The 19,305-nt window shown below is 42.0% G+C and overlaps 1 protein-coding gene across 1 annotated transcript in view; it reads left to right on the top strand.

Annotated features, from left to right (window-relative positions):
• The window catches only part of BDP1 (B double prime 1, subunit of RNA polymerase III transcription initiation factor IIIB), a 90,065-nt gene that overhangs the window by 55,612 nt on the left and 15,148 nt on the right, over window positions 1-19,305 (top strand). Inside the window, 11 exon segments of the mRNA XM_042447815.1 lie at window positions 345-417; window positions 2,503-2,705; window positions 3,270-3,489; window positions 6,126-6,334; window positions 6,486-6,861; window positions 7,504-7,611; window positions 8,095-8,128; window positions 8,748-8,879; window positions 9,003-9,122; window positions 12,473-12,556; window positions 18,484-18,811. Of these exon segments, the coding sequence (XP_042303749.1) occupies window positions 345-417; window positions 2,503-2,705; window positions 3,270-3,489; window positions 6,126-6,334; window positions 6,486-6,861; window positions 7,504-7,611; window positions 8,095-8,128; window positions 8,748-8,879; window positions 9,003-9,122; window positions 12,473-12,556; window positions 18,484-18,811 (1,887 nt within the window).

The following is a 19,305-nucleotide window of genomic DNA, read 5'->3' on the forward strand; positions in this document are numbered from 1 at the left end:
TTCCCTATGGGATTTTTTCGTATCCCGAAAATTTCGTAACCTGGGTATTTCGTATCCCGAGGTACCACTGTATCTGATTTCCAGGAAATCTGGGTAGAATTTAGAAGAGGGCTTCCTGTAGGGAGGCTTCTTCGGATTTAGAAGAGGGCTCTCCAGATAAGCCTAGGAAGGAATCCTGCATGCAACCCAAGAGATACAATGTAACAAGTAAGTGACAGTGCTGGACACAGATGGACCAAGGGTGTCACTTGGTATAAGACAGCTTCCTATGTTGCTGTAAATGAGCGCTGCTTTCTTCTGCTGGATGTTCCCCATATCTCCTGTCTCCTGTGGCATGGCCACAGGAAGGAATTTGGAGGCTGTCACCTCTGCTTTTGGTTAACCAAAATTATGATTAATTTCAAAGAAGTCGGCGTGGTAAATAGTAAAATAGTTGATGTTGGTTCACCTGAAACTAACCATAGTTGAATTTTGCATAGTTGCTTATCAAATTGGCAGATGACACCAAATTAGGAGAGGTAGCTAATACCCCAGAGGACAGGATCAAAATTCAGAATGACCTAAATAGATTAGAAAGCTGGGCCAAATCTAACAAAATGAATTTCAACCCCGAGAAATGTAAGGTACTGCACTTAGGGTGGAAGAATGAAATGCATAAAAATAGGGCGGGGGATACCTGGCTGAATGGGACTACAGTGTATGTGTGAAAGGGATCTAGGAGTCCTAGTAGACCACAAGTTGAACATGAGTCAACAGTGTGATGCAGCAGCTAAAAAGGCCAATGTGATTTAGGCTGCATCAATAGAAGTACAGTGTCTAGATCAAGGGAAGTAATAGTGCCACATTATTCTGCTTTGGTCAGGCCTCACCTGGAATACTGTGTCCAATTCTGAGCACCACAATCCAAAAAGGATGTTGACAAGCTGGAGCATGTCCAAAGGAGGGCTACCAAAATGGTGAAGGGTCTGGAAACCATGCTGTATGAGGAACGATTTTGGGAGCTGGGGATGTTTAGCCTGGAGAAGAGACGCTTAAGAGGTGATATGATAGCCCTATTTAAATATTTGAAGGGATGTCATATTGAGGATGGAGGAAGCTTGCTTTCTGCTGTTCCAGAGACCTGGAACAATGGATGCAAGCTACAGGAAAAGAGATTCCACCTCAACATTAGGAGGAACAGTAAGGGCTGTTCGACAGTGGAACACATTCCCTCAGGGAGTGGTGGAGTTTCCTTCCTTGAAGGTTTTTAAGCAGAGGCTGGATGGCCATCTGTTGGGGTTGCTTTAATTGAGAGTTCCTGCATGGCAGGGGGTTGGACTAAATAGCTCTTGTGGTCTCTTCCAATTCTATGATTCACCACAGTTCCAAGTTCAGAGGTGCAGGAAGTTGTGGTTAATTGAAAGTGAAAGGTCCTAAAAGCTGTGGCCAAGGAAAGCAGGAAGAATGTATGAATCTGGGTAGAGGTCAGACTTGTTCACATCTTGCTAAACCATAGTTTAATCTAACATCTGAATGTAGCTGAATGCCACACATGGTATTTAAAAAAGAAGATGATTTTCAACTTTTAAAACTTGTTTGCTAAGATTCAAGGTTTCTTCTGTATAAACTTTTATCTTTTATCATTGTATTATTAAATGACAAAGCAGTCTTATAGCACCTCACTGATCTAGGGCTCAACCGATGGGTGGCTAAACACCGCCCCTTTTAGTCCCAGATCATTGCCACAGCAACCACATGTCACGGCAACGATCCACTCCCTCTCGGGAACAAAAAGAAGCTGCTCTAAGCAGTGCCATGATGACATCCCTTCTGTGGAGTGCCATTTGGGCACTGCCCATGTATCATAATGGCGTGCCCCATGTGGATGGGTGCATGCCATAATGGCGCACATGCAGCAGAACTAGGGTTTGGAGCATGTAAATGCTCCACCCTAGTTCAGCCCTAGCACACAGTCAGGCTGGCACAAAGTGCCGGTCTATACTGCCTCATATTTGTCAATGGATAACATAATTTATGGTGAGATAAACCAGCCTGTATTTCAGAAAAAAAAATGGCAAACTACTTCTTTGAATTCCCTGCCCAAGAAAACCCTATAAAATTCCTTGAGGCACCATAAATTGCCGGGTGATGTGAAGGCACATATAAACACACACACAAAGTATGGCTGAGTCAGGAAGGACAAATATCAGTATCTTACTAGTCATAATTTAATGACCTTGTACACGAATTGAGCAGAAAAATCTGAAAGTTATGTCAAGCATATTAAAACTGCAGCAAAATTCTAATCCATGCTAATTTCTGGAACTTAATCTAAATGAAGCCTTTAGGGCAGTAGTTCTCAAACTTTGGTACTCCAGGTGTTTTGGACTTCAGCTCCCATATTTCCATGACTGTTGGCCAAGGCTTCTGGGAGCTGAAGTCCGAAACACCTGGAAGACCAGTTTGGGAATCACTGCTTTAGGGGTATATCCTTTTGAATAAATATATGTTCTAATTTCTAAGGTTGAAGTCAATATCCAAGCTGGCCTGGGGAATTTGGAGAAAAAAGAAAAATCAGAATCCAGTGGATTACCAGAAAGTGTAATTGATCAAAAGAATCATTCTTCCTCTGAGAACTCACAGAGATGTGAACCTCTGAAACACCCCAAAGAAGCCTGTGTGACAAAAGATGATGTTGAAGGAAGACTTCTGGATGTTCCCATAAGGCAAGTCATTTTAAATAAATAATTGAAATGCGACCCTGAAACCATGATGCCATCACTGTTTCTTGTATATCTTTGTTCATCTTCAGTAGTAACTGATGAAAAGAGTTATGGCTCAGAAAAGGAAACATGTTTCCTTCCCTGTTCATATTTCCTCATCTCATACATCTTGGTTTTTTTTTTTTTACAGATAAGCTTTAAGAAACTCAGATTGGCTCAGGATTTTAAAGGCAAAATATTAGGTTGCAACAACACTGCAGAATTAATGCAGTTTGACATTTCTTTAATTGCCATGGCACAGTGCTATGGAATTCCAGGATTTGTTGTTTTATATTTAGCCTTCTCTGTCAGAGAAGTCTGGTGACACAAGAAGCTACAAATCTCAGGATTCTGCAGGAGGAAGCCATGACAGTTAAAGTGGTGTCAAACTGCATTAATTCTGCAGTGTGGCAGCAGCTTCAGTGTTATTCAGGCTACTAAAAGTAGCTTTTCAAAAAGGATATTTTAAAGGGTGGTTAAAAACTGGCATGATCTTAGTTTTGTCTATTAATTTTGTTTTTTGGTTAGGGATATTTCTGTCTCTCAAGATGGAAATCAGTCAGAAACCATAGCACCTGCTCAACACATGAGGTATCATCTTCAGAGGCCTAAACCAAACATCACTAGAGCTACTAAGAAGAAAGATATTTTTTCAGAAAATGTTTGCAAAGAAGGCCAAACTGAAAGAGATGCAGAAAATAAAGCAATACTATGTGGAAGCAAACCTGGGGAAATAGCCACATCAATGGTAAGTGCTAATGAGTAGTTCTAAATCTTCTTTTGGTGGACAGTTTTGCCCTTAATCCTCCTTGGTGGACAGTTTTGCCCAGGAGAGGGCACTCAAATTAGTAAAAAGTCTAAAAATCAGTTTGAAAACCTGTGAAGAATGGTTGTGGGAGATGCGTATATTTGGAGAAGATAAGATTGAAAGGTGATATGATAGACATCTTTAAATATCTGAAGGGCTGCCATTAAATGTTGGAGCAACCTTGTTTTCTGCTGCTCCAGAGGAGAGGACCCAAACCAATGAATTTATATTACAAGGAAGGGCATTCTGACTACTTGGAAAGAACATCCTGATGGTAAGATCTATTCAACAGTGAAATAAACTACTTTGGAAGGTGGTGGATTTTCCCTTATTGAAGGTTTAGAAAGTCACTTTTCATGAATGTTTTCTCTTTTTTATGCATTCCTCTTTCCAAGGAATGCATAAAATTCCAGTAGGTAGAAGGAGGCAGTAATTCCTGTTCTTTTAGCAGAATCTTTTCTCAAGTTTAAAGCTCTTAAGATTTGTGTTTTTTAGTTTAAAAATTGTAAACTCAAGGCTTCATTTGACATGTTGCTTTAATAACATTTGGCAATTTGCAGAGCTATTTTTTTCTCTTTCCTGGTCTCCCTTCTTAGTTTTCATAAAATGGTAGACTTGCTGGGCTAGAACCTATTGCTAATTCCATTTAGAGCAGACCCACTAAGTCAGTAGGACTTATATGAGTGTTGACTTAATAAGACAATTGATTCAGTGGATTTATTCTAGTCAGAACTGACAATTCAATTTTTAGCCTACTATGATGTGGAGAGTCAGTATGGTGTAATGATTTGAGTGTTGTACTCTTACTAGAGACCAGGGTTTGATCCCCAATCAGTTATGAAAACTCACTGGGTGATCTTGGGCAAGTCACATTCTTTCAGCCTCGGAGGAAGACAAAGGCAAACCCTCTCTGAACAAACTCGCCAAGAAAACCCCATGATAGATTTGCCGTAAGTTGGCAGTGACTTGAAGACACACAACAATAACAATGTTTGTATCTGGGACTGATATTCAAAACATTTCTGACCTAATTTTGGTAAATTAAGTATAGCCTGTAGTTATATTTCTGATGGAAAAGCAAGCTGTAAGCTTAATAGATTAACACATAAAATTAACACAACCTGACTTTTTCTGCACTAGTGACAAACAGCTAGCATGAATGCCTGGAGTGAAAAGGCAAGTTAAACATTAGTAGTAAATCTGTTTTAGAAAGAGAGGAAATTCAATGTACAGTCAGCCCTTCTTATACACGGATTTTTTATACACGGATTCAAGCATACACGGTTTGAAAATGTTCCAAAAAAGTATAAATTTACCTTGATTTTCCATTTTTTATAAGGGACACCATTTCGCTTTGTCATTAAATTTAATGGGACTTGAGCATACACGGATTTTGTTATACACGGGGGATCTTGCAACTAAACCCCAGCGTATAACAAGGGTCCACTGTATTAACTTAAGAGTGCTCTCTGAAAGTTAAACAAATTCATTATATAGAGAGATCTTGTAGCATCTTTGAGACTAACTGAAAGAAAGAAATTGGCAGCATGAGCTTTCCTAGACTTCAGTCTACTTCCTAAGATGCATTTGGTGGGGTGGAAGCCAGGTACAGACATATATATACCCTTGAGGATCTCAATACAAATTACAAGTCCTTTGTGTATGGAAATGGAAGTTGCAGGTCATGTTTTAATTATGGTCGTTAGTGCACAAAGACATAGGAAACTGGTCTTTGTGCATGGAGATGAACTGGCAGATCCAGTTTTGCAATGGGACTAGCCTGTGGTGAAGGGAATAGATGAATGTAGGGCACCTCCCATGAGGATGGGGTCAGATAGTGTTGAAGTGTGTGTAGTGTGTCAGGAAAGCATTGTCTTTGTTCAACCCATTGCAGAGGGACTGTAATTTATAGATGGATTCCAGTTCTTCTGTTTCTCTTTCCAATCTACCTTTGTAGTTCTTTTGTTCAATGACTGCTGTTCTGAGGACTGAGATGGAATGCTCAGGGAGATTGAAATGTGCTGCCACTAGTTTTTGTGTATTCCCATTCCTAATATCTGATTTAAGTCCATTTATCCTTTGGCGCAGGGACTGGCCTGTTTGTCCAATGTAGAGTGCTGAAGGACATTGTTGACATAGTCTAGCATAGATCATATTGGAGGATGAGCACGTGAAGGCTGCCCTAATATTGTAGTTGATACCATTAGGTGTTATGATGACATTTTTTATTGACATCCTCACATACCAATGGCATATATATATGTCTGTACCTGGCTTCCACTCTGCCAAATGCATCTGAGAAAGTAGACTGAAGTCTATGAAAGCTTATGCTGCCAATGCTTTTCTTTCAGTTAAGTCTCAAAGGTGCTACAAGATCTCTCTATGTACTGATTCTACAGAATAACATGACTATATCTTTGAAATCTACCACTATAGAAAGCACCAAATTGTTTTATATATTTTTATTTAAAAGTGGGTTGGAGCAGGAAAGGGAGGGAAAATCTTAAGTTGCTTAAAAAGGACATTGAAGAGATAAACATATTTTAACTTGGCATATATATGTTTTTTGTTTCCAGTGTGCTTCTGGAAATTTGGTGGGAGCTGTATGTGAATCCTTGAGGCAAAAAGATAGTACAGATAACACTGAGACAGTGTCTCCAAAAAGAAGCAGGCACTCTGAAAAATGTGACTCTTTAGAAGGGACCTCATGGAGTGAAAGTCAAATCAAGAAAGAAACACTGAAGTCCCTTTCTGTCCATGGAAGAGCATCTCAAACATTAAAAAGGTAAAGTTTGAGGATTATCCTTTTTTAAAAGGAGTAGAAGGATAAAATATAAATGACTTTATGGCTAAATAAATCTGTAACTTTTTTAAAAAATATGTAACAACCCTTTTCAATCAATTCTGTTTTATCAAATACCTTCCTTTATACTTAGAAAACAACCAAGAAGGACACTTAAACAGAGGAAAAACATCTCTGCCTCATGGGAACCATCTGAATCTGAGAACAACCATGCTGAGAAGGAAAAGCCTCACCACAAGATGAAACCAAAAGTTAGCAAAGGCAGAAGCTTAAAATCAACCCTTCGCAAAAAAAGCAGAAAAGAATCTGGGAGTACAAAAGTTAGCCTAGTGACCCTTAGAGCTTCATCTCAGGAAGAAGAAGGAGATGATGATGACGATGACTTTGAGCTGGACTATGAAGTTGAATGTTTTTCACCAGAGGAAGTAAACAAAGCACCAGTGTTTGTTCCTAAAGGGCTTCGGTCTCCAAATCCGGTACCTGTTCAAATTGAGGAAACTATGGAAGAGGTATGACAGAAATAATATATTACAACGTGGCTGCTAGTGAAGTGAGCTATTTGCTGTTTCAGCAGTGTGAAATGGTAATTTCAAATCTACTTAATAGCAGTCACCAAGCAACTCAACTTGCACTGTAAAATAATAAAGAATAATTAGTGAAAAAAAGACTAAATCTATTGATATTAGATGTTAGGCTTACTCTCAAAGCCTCAGATAGCTTAATCAATGGTCAGGGATTATGTAATTTAGAAATCCATCATCATCTGGAGACCCAAGTTTGGAAACTACCCTCATGGTCCAATTTTCTGACAACCTGGTACTCTGATGTCATTAGTTTAGCCAGTGTGATCTTAACTCTCCCATTGAATCTGTTTCTGTTAGCTTCAATGTGAATACTTTACTGGAACTGCAATTATTGGCATATTTACTATTAGTAAATAAATTTTTTGCTTTTGCATAAATATTTTTAGAATAGATTTGTCTTTTGAGGACTATGAAACATTTGGCACTTCTTCAGATGTATTAGGCATATAAAAACAGTTGTAATATACACAGAGAATCTTTTGGAGCTGTGTTTGGGATATTAGGGTGAATTTTTTTGGAAACAAAAACTCTTGAACTGTTATGTTTCTTCCTCCCTGCCCTTAACAGCTTGAGATATATGAAGATGTTGCACCTGAGCCATGTCTCACCAATGAACTGAATGTAGCTGCTCAGCCTGAGATACAGCTAACTAAACATTCCTGTCCATCACAAGTTGTAAGTTTGTGTATCCCTCACACATTATTTCCTTGTTCATGTTGTATATCTTATTAAAAAATCTTTTCTCATATTAAGTGTGCCTAGGGAAGTGAGACTGAGGTGTGGACCTTTAGAAAGTCTTAAGTCAGAATGTTGTACTTAGAATATTTTTTTTATATCTGTACTTTGGTAGAGCAACAGCCAACCTGAAATAACAGTAGCTATCAGGAAGATTCGGATAATGGGCAATAGAGCCCAGGGTAGAACTAGCAAGACACAGAAAAGATGTATTAACATCTAAGCCTAGGCATAGTTTGTAACATAGCCATAATATTTTACGCTGAAGTCTGCTTGTTTTTTATGAACTGTTTACCACTTGTTTTTTATGACAACTTATAATTGTCACTAGCAGTGCAAACTGAAAAACATAATTTACATAATCTAATTGAACTGAAAAAAATCCATAAATGTAGTAATGACTTGTATTTTTTAATTCCCAAGGTTGTTATACAAGAAGAGCAAAGAAAGGAAACAGGTAAATGTCCAGAAAGCATTTACTTGTGAAGTCTGTCTCTTTGTTAAATTTGTGAATTTTGATACTACTGGCCTTTAAAAATGTTTTAGTTTTCAATAAAATAAGCAGCAGGCACTAGGGTTGAAATTTTACTAGCCTGAGAGCTAATGCCAATGAAGATAATGCCCATGATTCTCTATGATGATTTTCTTGATAGAATTGCTTCCATCAGTGGAGCTGGGTGTGGGGCTGATCCCATCTCTCTTACTGCAGCTCCCTTTAGCCCATAAAACTTGATTCAGAGGACTGGGAAACTATATAGTTTCTCAGTCTTCTGAATAAGGTACTTTCAGTTCTGAAGCAAATTTAAGGAACTGAAGGATATGTACCTTGATTCTCTGGAGGAGAATGGGAAAGAACCCCTGATAAGTCAGTGGTCTCTGTTTTTTGAGCGGCTGCATGCCCTCTGGGTAAGAGCAGGTCGGCAGAGCTGGTGCAACCGATAACTACTAGGTCAGTGCTGGGTCTGTGCCATGCTGGCCAGTGTCCATAGGGACAATGCCCTTGTCTCCCCCACTCCAGGCTGCCCTCCGCTGCCACATGTTGTGCCTAATGACTTTCTCATTGTCCTCCATTGCAGGGGTGCACAGGTACCAGCAACAGGGAGATCGAAATGGGGAGGGGAAGCTATCTAGCTTTCTGTCCTCTGGTTCCCAGGAGTTGGCCTCTGGCATTGAGGGGCAGGAAAAGGAGGAGTGCAGCCACTCAGAAGGTAGGTCTCCTTCTTTAGCAGTATGGCTGTATGATGCTGCAGCCATGGTGCTCCTGTAGGTCTCCTCTCCCCTTAGCACTGACGTGACCTTACTGGTGACTTGATTTCCCCCCTCCTTCTCAGCAGGTGATGAAGATGGTGCTGGTCCCAGCCATGGCATGAAGAGCAGTACCAGAGGAAGGGCTGTTCCGCTGTCCCTGCTTGCTCACCTTATCACTTCGCAGGGGGAGGACAGAGCACGAGGTGAGGTTGGTAGATGAACAGGACAGGAGAAGTGCCTCTGTGTAGCTAGCAGAAGGGCTATATGTGGGAAACAGCAGCCCTTTCTGGTGCATGTTGCATCGGTGGCAGTGGCTGCCCATGTGGTCACTGCCCATAATTTCCAATGGATGAGTCTACAGCAGTCTACTAACCCCCATGCCCCTTGATCATTTCTTGTAGCTCGCCGACTAGAGCAGAGGGTCTCTGCTAAGGAGGGCCAGTTGAAGGAGATTTAGGAAAGCCTCCAGGCCCTCCTAGGGCAATGTCAAGCTGTCCAGCCATGAATCCCACCTGTACACACATCCTCCTTCCTGCGTACATACTTTCTTCTGCCCTTGTACATGTCCCCTTCCCCCCCATGGTCCCTGTTTGGTTCTTATGCTTTTGTATAGTTTTAACAAATGCTTTTTATTATTCTACAAATGATGTGTTTGTCGTTATTCAGCATCATGGAGTGTGTTATGGGTCAAAGTGGTACATCAGTGGTAGGGAGGGCAATGGGAGACAGGGCTCTGGAAGCATTCAGAAGTGGGCAGGGTGATTGAGGATGGTCTAGTCCTTGCTGGGGGAAGTGGCTGTTGATGTTGATCTAGCTTGGTTCTGCCCTGTGTCACTGGGGGTGGGTTCTGGGATGCTTGCCTCCTGTGGGTGGCCTCCCTTGTTGGGAGGATTGCTGTTTCAACACATGGGTGGGTGGGGGGAACCCAGGCACCAGGTGGCTGAGGGGGCTGATCGATTTCTCTATGCAGGGTTCCTAGATGTCCACCTCCATGGCTGCTCCCTCCTCCTGGAGCACAATTCCCTTGCCATCACCCTGGGCCAGGCCAGTCTTTGCCCCAAGAGTGGCCAGTAGGGCAGTCTAGGTCTCCAGGGCTGCAGCGAGGTGTTCCTCCTGCTGGAGGGCTCACTCATCCACTGATCTCTGGCACTCTGCCTCACTCTCCCTGGACTCCTGTTTGCGATCTGTCTACCTACATCTTTCCTCTGTCTCCTTCTCCCTGTACTCATGGGCATGGGTCCCTCTCTTGCTTCAGGTGTTCCAGGAGGTCCCTTGTGTCCCAAGTTCTGCTCCACTACACTTGTGGCCACCACCATTGTTGGCCATTGGTCCCTCATCCTTCGGGTCTCAGCCAGGTGAACCACTGGGGGCAGGGGGGCAGCGTGGTTCAGTACTGCAGGATCTGTGGTGCATAGTATAGGGCATTGGTGAACCATTGGACACATCCTCTGGACTCAGTGGGGGTGTACTTTCAAAGTTTTTTTTTTGGGGGGGGGGGTTAGGGTGACATGGGTCTTTCAGCCAGTGCTCATACAAGAGATTCCCACAACACTGCCATGCACATCTCCAAACGTTGCCTCTGTTGCTCCCTGAGCATGCCTAGTTGGGATGGCGGCATGTGTTTAGTAGCAAGATGTATGCCTCAACGCATTCTATGCCATTCCCTACTGCTTTCATAGTGTGTACACTGTATGGTAATCATAGCATCAATGTGAACATGTGACATGGTGCATTATTTTTCATTTTTGGGAAAGGCTATACTCTGCATAGCCGAAAAGCAACTCGTAGCTGACATCACCTGCTTCCTGTTTGCCCTGGCTCTCATTTTTGGCTGCTGCATTGGCCCATGCGAGGGGTCATGAGTCATGGGGGCCACTGGCCATGGGGCAAATGAAAATCTCCCCCCAATGGGATGTCGTGCCAGAGAATGGTTCCCTGGGTATTTGGCTGTTACACATCTCACTGGAGTTCTGGAGGTCCTCCTGGCCACCTGTGCAATTGGGGAATGGGGCCATGGCTGTACTATGCCCAATTGGTTGGTTATATTGGCAGCTGTACCTAGGGGGCTGCTGCATCCCCATACATGGTTGGTCCCTCATTCCCTCCCTGATCCCTTCAGTGCATGTTACCTAGGGTGGTGTCAAAGAATACCTAAAAGCCTTGTTGGGCTCTGGATGCCTGGCCAATGGGAAGCCAGTGGGTGTCGGCACTGCAGTCTACTTGCTTGGGACATGTGGTGGCATCTCCACAAAAGATGGTGTTGAGCTCCTTGCAAAAGGGCATGGTGGATGTGCCTTGGCCACTGTGCACATTGTAGACATGGAACTGTCCATAGTGCTTTCTGAGAGACTTGCTTTTCATCCTGCATGTCTCAGCTGTACATTTGTACCCCTTGGGCCTCATCTCTTCTGGGACTCTCTTGAACAGCTCAATGTTCTAATAGGTCTGCTGGAGTTCCTCCAGCATACTGTTCTGTCTCTGTATGGCTATGAGATCAGCGGTCTCTGCAGTGATCCAGGAGATCCCTACCCCTCTTTTTTCTGCCATCCTGCTGTGCATGGGTGAGAAGCACTGAAAGTGCAGCAGGGCACCAGTGCACCTGTGTGCTCAATAGGTGATCAGTGGACAAAGGAACTCCTATGGTGAGCAATGGTGCCAGCAACTATGTAGGAGGCAGAAAGTGAACATGAAAAATGAAATTTCTGTTGCAGGAACATCTGACAGGGAAGGTGTCGGCATCATGCTGGGCACAGGGCATATGATTCAGATGGCTTCCATAAGCCGTCTGGGCCATCCTGCATTTACCCACTCGTGTGGGCAGTTTATACACTGGTGCAATAATGTGCAATTTCCATGTTGGTGCAGAGCAAAGCGGGGGTCAGTAAGGCTCAAAATGGGTTGAAATGGGGTTTCTTTTGTCCATTAGGACAGCCCCCATATTTCTATTCATGCAGCAGATTTAATCTGGTTTGCACTAGCAGTTGGATTTAGATATTGGAAAGCATTTTGAGATTTGTAGAAGGATGCTGAATTCTTTCTTTCATTCATTCATTCACTCATTCATACTACTACTACTAGTAGTACTAATAATAATAATAGGATTTATTTATATGCCACCCAAACACTGGGAATCCGGGTGGCTTACAACAGAGGGGATAATAAAAAGGCTTACAATCTAAAAAGACATGACACAAAAGGAGAAGGGAATGGTGGGGGGAGGGGATCAGGTCCAGCAGTTCTTCTCTCCCTCTGAGGCCTGGACCAAGGCAGATGGACTGGAGAGAGGGCTCTTTTTCTTAATCAAGGCTGGCTCTTCTTCTTCAGGCCCGATGGCATTGGGCCTGTCTTTTCGCTCCCTCTAAGGCCAGAAGATGACAGTTGGAAGGAGGGAGGGGAGGAATTCATTCATTTATTTTTTAAAAGCCTGCATCTAAAGCTAGAATGTTCTAGAAACAATATTTTTCTCCTCCAAAGTTAGCCTGAGATTTTTTTATTTGTTACCGAAATATACTTTGTTGATTTTGTTTTGCAAATGCATGTATATGTCTTTCAGGGATTAATGATGGAAGTACTGAGGCAGCCATGACTTTACTTGCTATGAGAGATCCAGTGTTCCAGCTAAACATTGCCACCCAAGGTATGATACATATTATCACGAATGGCTTCACAGTTTTCTTTCTCCCTCTGTATTTCAGCATCAAAATTATTGTTGAATAAGCCTATTCTACTAATGCATTGCAAATCTAGCATATTACTTTCCCCTTTGTCTTCCATTTTGCTGTTACTGTACATGGAGGGAAATATGCAAACTTCATGCATCAAAGCCAAATGAGAACAGAATAGAGAATTTTTTTATTATATACCTTCCTGTATTATTTTTAAGTAGACCCCAGTTAAAATATAAAACAGTCAATAAGAATAAAACTGAACCTGAAAAGATTAATGAGAAAGGAAAAGCTCTATGGTCTAATCTGCATTGCAGAAATAATGCAGTTTGACACAGCTTTAATAATAATAATAATAATAATAATAATAATAATAATAAAGTTTTTATTTATATCCCGCTCCTTCCTCTGATCAGGGCGGCTTACAACAAAGTTAAAAAACATTAATACATAAAACATTAAAATACAAGAAATACATTAAAATACAAATACATCAGCCCTCCATTCAACAATAAAAATAACAGGCAAAAAAGCCCCATAGCCCAACCTCTTGGCCACGGAAGAGGAGGGAGGCCCACAGGATTTTATTCGGGGAATGCCTGTTGGAACAGGAAGGTTTTCAGGTCCTTCCTGAATTGGGCCAGGGTGGTAGTCGAGCGGAGCTCAGTGGGCAGCGTATTCCAAAGGGCTGGGGCAGCAGTGGAAAATGTCCTCCGTGTAGTGGAGGATAATCTCGCCCCAGGCACCTTCAGTAATTGCTGCCCAGACGTTCTGAGGGTGCGAGGCGGAACGTACGGGGAAAGGCGGTCCTTTAGGTATCCTGGGCCCAAGCCATTTAGGGCTTTATAGGTAATTACCAACACCTTATACTGAGCCCGGAAGCGAATGGGCAGCCAATGGAGATCTTTAAGTACCGGTGTTATATGGCTGGTCCTGGAAATGCCAGTGACCAGCCGGGCTGCCATGTTCTGCACCATTTGCAGCTTCCGAGTTTGGTATAAGGGTTGCCCCATGTAGAGTACATTGCAGAAATCCAGTCTCGAGGTTACCAGAGCATGTACAACAGTTTCAAGGTCCCTCTGGGCCAGGTATGGGCGCAGCTGGCGAATAAGCCGAAGCTGATGACAGGTGCTCCTGACCGTCGCATTCACCTGAGCAGTCAGGTGAAGCGACGAGTCAAGAAGCACCCCCAGACTGCGCACAGAGTCCTTCACAGGGAGCGTGACCCCGTTCAGGACAGGTGGAACCACCGCCATTCCTGGACCAGGGGAACCTATCACTAGTACCTCCGTTTTCTCTGGATTTAACTGCCATGGCTCAGTGCTATGAATTCTGGGATTTATAGTTTTGTGAGTTATTTAGCCTACTTTGTCAGAGAGCTCTGGTGCCAACAAACTACACATCCCAAAATTCCATAGCATGGAGTCATGGCAGTTAAAGTGGTATCAAACTGCATTATTTCTGCAATGCAAGTGTAGTATTTGCCTGCCACTAAATTTTATTTATTCATTAATTACAATTTTATGCCACCTTTCTCCCAGAAAGGGACCCAAGGCAGCTCACAAGCTAAAAACATTTTAAAACTTTACAATAAGAATTTAAAACAGTTAAAATAATCAAATTAAAACAGAAAAATTAACATTAAAACATACAAGAAGTTAAAAAATATTTTTTAAAAACCATCCTGTCACTGAAGGACAAAGTAGGCACCCAGCAAACTTTTATCTGTGAGTGATCATTCTATAATAAAAGAGGGATTAATGAGAAGCTCCACTATCCCAACAGCAACAGCAATAGCAACATTTATTTATGCATTACCTTTTGTCTAGTCTGGGATTAGAGGCGTTTTACAAAGGTTAACATAGATGCAAAAGTAAAATTCATATCATGCAAAAATTTAAAATATAATTAAAATAACAGTGGAACAAAAAGCAGTTACGAGCAAGACAATTAAAAAGAAATCAGCAAACTGTATTGCACATTCTGAAATGCCATTTTTCTCCTGAACAAATAGAATCATAGAGTTGGAAGAGACCGCAAGGGCCATCCAGTCCAACCCCCTGCCATGCAGAAATCACAATCAAAGCATCCCCGACAGATGGCCCTCCAACCTCTGCTTAAAGACCTCTAAGGAAGGAGACTCCACTACACTCCAAGGGAATTTGTTCCACTGTCGAACAGCCCTTACTGTCAGGAAGTTCCTCCTAATGTTGAGGTGGAATCTCTTTTCCTGGAGCTTGGATCCATTGTTCCGGGTCCTGTTCTCTGGAGCAGCAGAAAACAAGCTTGCTCCCTCCTCAATATGACATCCCTTCAAATATTTAAACAGGGCTATCATATCACCTCTTAATCTTCTTTTCTCCAGGCTAAACATCCCCAGCTCCCTAAGTCGTTTCTCATAGGGCATGGTTTCCAGACCCTTCACCATTTTAGTCGCCCTCCTTTGGACAAGCTTCAGTTTCTCAATGTCCTTTTTAAATTGTGGTGCCCAGAACTGGACACAATATTCCAGGTGGGGCCTGACCAAAGCAGAATACAGTGGCACTATTACTTCTCTTGATCTAGACACTATACTTCTATTGATGCAGCCTAAAATAGCATGTTCAACTTGTGGTCTACTTGGACTCCTAGATTCCTTTCACATGTAGTCTCATTCAGCCAGGTGTGCCCCATCCTGTATCTGTGCATTTTATTTTTCTGACCTAAGTGCAGTACCTTACATTTCTCTGTGTTGAATTTCATTTTGTTAACTTTGGCCCAGCTTTCAAGTCTATTCAGGTCGTTTTGAATTTTGTTCCTATCCTCGGGGGTATTAGCTATTCCTCCTAATTTGGTGTCATATGCAAATTTGATAAGTATGCTCCCAATTCTGTCATCCAGGTCATTGATAAAGATGTTGAATAACACTGGCCCCAGGACAGAGCCCTGTGGGACGCCACTGGTCACTTCTCTCCAGGATGAAAAGGAGCCATTGTTGAGCACCCTTTGGGTTCAGCCGCTCAACCAGTTACAAATCCATGTAACAGTTACTTTGTCTAGCCCACATTTTACAAGCTTGTTTGCAAGAATGTCATGGGAAACCTTGTCAAAGGCCTTACTGAAATCAAGATATACTATATCCACAGCTTTGACACATCAAAGGCCTGCTGAAACATAAAGGTCTTCGCCTGCCTATGAAAAGATAGCAGGGAGGGTGCCAATCTAACTTCCCAAGGAAGGGAGTTCTAGTTCTAGAAGGGAGCAGCTACTGAGAAGGCCTCTCTGATGTTCTACTAGATATACCTGTAAGGGTGGTGTGACAGAGAAGCACCCCTCCAGAAGATCTCAAAGCACAGGCAGGCTCATATGGGAGAATACAATCTTTCAGATAATCTAGAAACCGAAACCATATACGGCTTTTTAGGTCATGATCAGCACTTTTAATTGTGCCCAGATCGTCAGCCAGTGGAGTTGTTGCAACAAGTGAGTTGTGTGCTCCCTATAGGCAGCCACAGTTAACAATCTATCTGCAACTCTTTGGACCTTCTAAAGTTTCCAAATACTCTTTGAAGACAGCTCCATGTACAATGTGTTAGCAATAATCTAAATGGGTGTAACTAAGGAATGTGTCCCTCCCAGGCCAGTTCTGACATCTCTGGGAATACATGCAACTAGCACACAAGCATTCCTGGTCCACGCTGAAACTTGAGCTTTCATTCTCAGGTTTGAATTCAAGAGCATACTCAAACTATGAACCTGCACCTTTAGAGGAAATGTAATCCTATCTAGCATTAGCTGAATTCCTATTCCCTGATCTGCCTTTCAATTGATCAGAAGTAGCTCTGTCTCATCTGGATTTGGGCGGGGTACAGAACGCCAGAAAGAGGTGCCGGGGAGGCGCCTCTCTGCTGCACAGCAACGCCACAGCAACTAAAGGAGTGTAGCTGCGCAGCAAAAAAGGAGTGCCCGGAAGCGGCTCCTTTTTGCGGCACAACTGCGATGCCGCAAAGCACCAGAGCCGGTGCGGTGACTTTGCAGCTGCACCACCCCATCTGGAAGCGGCGCAGCTGCAACGTCACCATTATGCGCCCTATGTGGTGGGTGCGCTGCAGCTGCAGCACCCTTGTCACATGCAAGGGTTGCTGGCCGTGTGAGCACTTCGCTCACCAGGCAACCTTCGCACGTGACAAGGGCACCACAAAGGCCTGTCTGTTCCGGGCCTAGGTTTCAATTTGTTCAACCTTATCTATTCCATTATTGTTGACAGGCACTGGTTTAGAACTGCGGTAGCTTGCTTGGATTGAATAGAATGGAGTATCATTTGCTTATCTGTCGTTTGCATATAAATGGCACTGAAATGGACAATAAATTTTCTTTAAAAGGGGGAAAAAGCAAGGGGCAGAAGAAAGGCTAAAACAGGTTACTATCAGCACAAAAACATGTTCAATTCTGTAACCTTTAATTGAGGAAGCCCAAGACAGGCCATAATTTGGGGTTGTTTCTGATAAGTCAGCTGATTGCAACAGTCACTCATGAATAGATGATGTCCTTTGAAATGGCCATGCTAACAATGATACACAGCTGAAATAAATTAGTTTGATACCACTTGGCTCAGTGCTGTGGAATTCTGAGATTTGTAGTTTGGTGGGATACCCAGCTCCATGGCATGGGAGGCTAAATATCTCACAAAACTACAGATCCCAGCATTCCATAGCATTGAGTCATGACAGTTAAAGTGGTGTCAAACTGCTTTATTTCTACAGCGTAGCAGCAACCCTAGGTGCTAAACTGTAGGAACTTGTGTGCAATTCTGTACATGTATATCAGAAGTAAGCTTCATTGCAATCAGAACAACTTAATTTAGTTATGACTAATTTTTAACATTGATTTCCCTGGAAGTTCCACTAACTTAACATGTTTTCAGGCGGTTGGACTGAATGGCCCTTGTGGTCTCTTCCAACTCTATGATGTTTATCACACTATACTCTTATAGTGCTACTATTCCACTTTGACTGCTCTAGCTGCCTCCTGTTGCATTCTGGTATTGGCAGTTTTAAGGAGGGGTATTTAGAATTCTCAGGCAGAGAAGTTCAGCTCCTTAAAACTGCCAATCCCAGAATGCAACAGGAGGCAGCTAGAGCAGTCAAAGTGGAATAGTAGCACTATAAGAGTATAGTGTAATAAACACCTATGATTCTATGATTCTAATCTGTGGTGTCCCATATAACAAGGATGGGCAACTGTGGCAACTATGCAGGAGATCTTGAAGGGCTGCATCCTCACTGTCATAAATAAATAAATTATAATTTATTGTCCCCAAATGCCCTCCCTTTGTTCACCTGTGCCATAAGGTATACAAATTTTCTTAAGCTGTTCAATATACTTCAGTTGCAGAATTTTGGATTTTGTAATGATTGATAGTTTTGGTGCAAAATGCAATAATGTAATTTATTTATTCATTGAAATTATGTTCCACCTTTCTCCCAGGATAGGAGATACAAGGCTAGTTGCAGCATAATTATTTAAAAATAAATAAATAAATAAATAAATAAATAAATACGATAAATAAACACAATAAATAAAAATACAAATTAAACCAATTATGCCATTAAAGCACCAATTAAAACAGTTTCAAACAAACATTAACATTTTATAGAGCTCAACACATCCCTCTTTAAATTGTCAGATCTATTAGGTCATCAGTTACAGAAGACTTGCCTGCCACCAGAATGTTAGACTTTAGAAGGGAATTGGATAATATGAGAGTAGCCATCCAAATTATATTTGAATTAAAACTATGTCTTTTAACACATTGGCTCAGTTGAAGTTGTGCAATTTGATTGTTTCCATTTGAATGCTTACATATACTGTACATTAAGATGTAACCTTTTTTCCACTTTTTTATTTTGGTGAAAAAAAGAAAAAACACAGGATTTTCCCCATAACAAGGAACTAAATGTTGCTGATAGCTTAGCAGATGAGCATAATGAAGAACACAGTATAGTCCACTGTAATGTGCCATGTTGTCTGCCTTCAAAAAATGAACTGGTTTCTTCAGAAACTGTAAACAGTGCTGTTACAGAGGATCCAAGTACTGAACCATTGGATTTGGAAGATAGCTTACAGGAAGAAAACAGTGAATTATTTCCTGGATCTTCAAAATATGAACCGGTGTCTTCTCTCAGTAGAAAGTGTTCCGACATATCAGGTTTGGGAGGATGTTCACAAGAAACAACCCAAGCCAGCAGGTTTGTGTTGCTATATTAAGCATACCTCTTATTTTTTTTATTTAGGAATCCCACTGATTCTTTTAGGAAAACAAGTATTATTGACTTGATATCATAATACTCATGGTTGTGTAACTACATTTCTCCAACTCACCTTCATCCAAATTTCTTCTCCTGATTTAAATACAGTACAGATACCCCGATTACTTTTCTTTGTGTTAGATCCATGTCTTGAAACTATAAAGGCTTGTAAGGCTTCCACATCATGTAAAGTGTAAGGCTAGTATCCTAGGGATAAGCAAATGCCATTACCATAATTAAACATGTAGCATTCCAAGTGGCCAGGAACTGATAATTGCATACAAAACACATAATCAGAACTAGGAATAGCTTTTTGACTACAGGTCCCAATTTCCTGAACCAGTCTCCCAAAATTAACTTTTTCAATTACAGTGGGCCCTTGGTATCTGCTCCAGTTTGGTTCCAGGAAACCCCCCCCCCCCCCCCCCATAGAT

This window comes from Sceloporus undulatus, chromosome 2 (genome assembly GCF_019175285.1).
Source record: "Sceloporus undulatus isolate JIND9_A2432 ecotype Alabama chromosome 2, SceUnd_v1.1, whole genome shotgun sequence".
In the NCBI taxonomy this organism is placed as follows: domain Eukaryota; kingdom Metazoa; phylum Chordata; class Lepidosauria; order Squamata; family Phrynosomatidae; genus Sceloporus; species Sceloporus undulatus.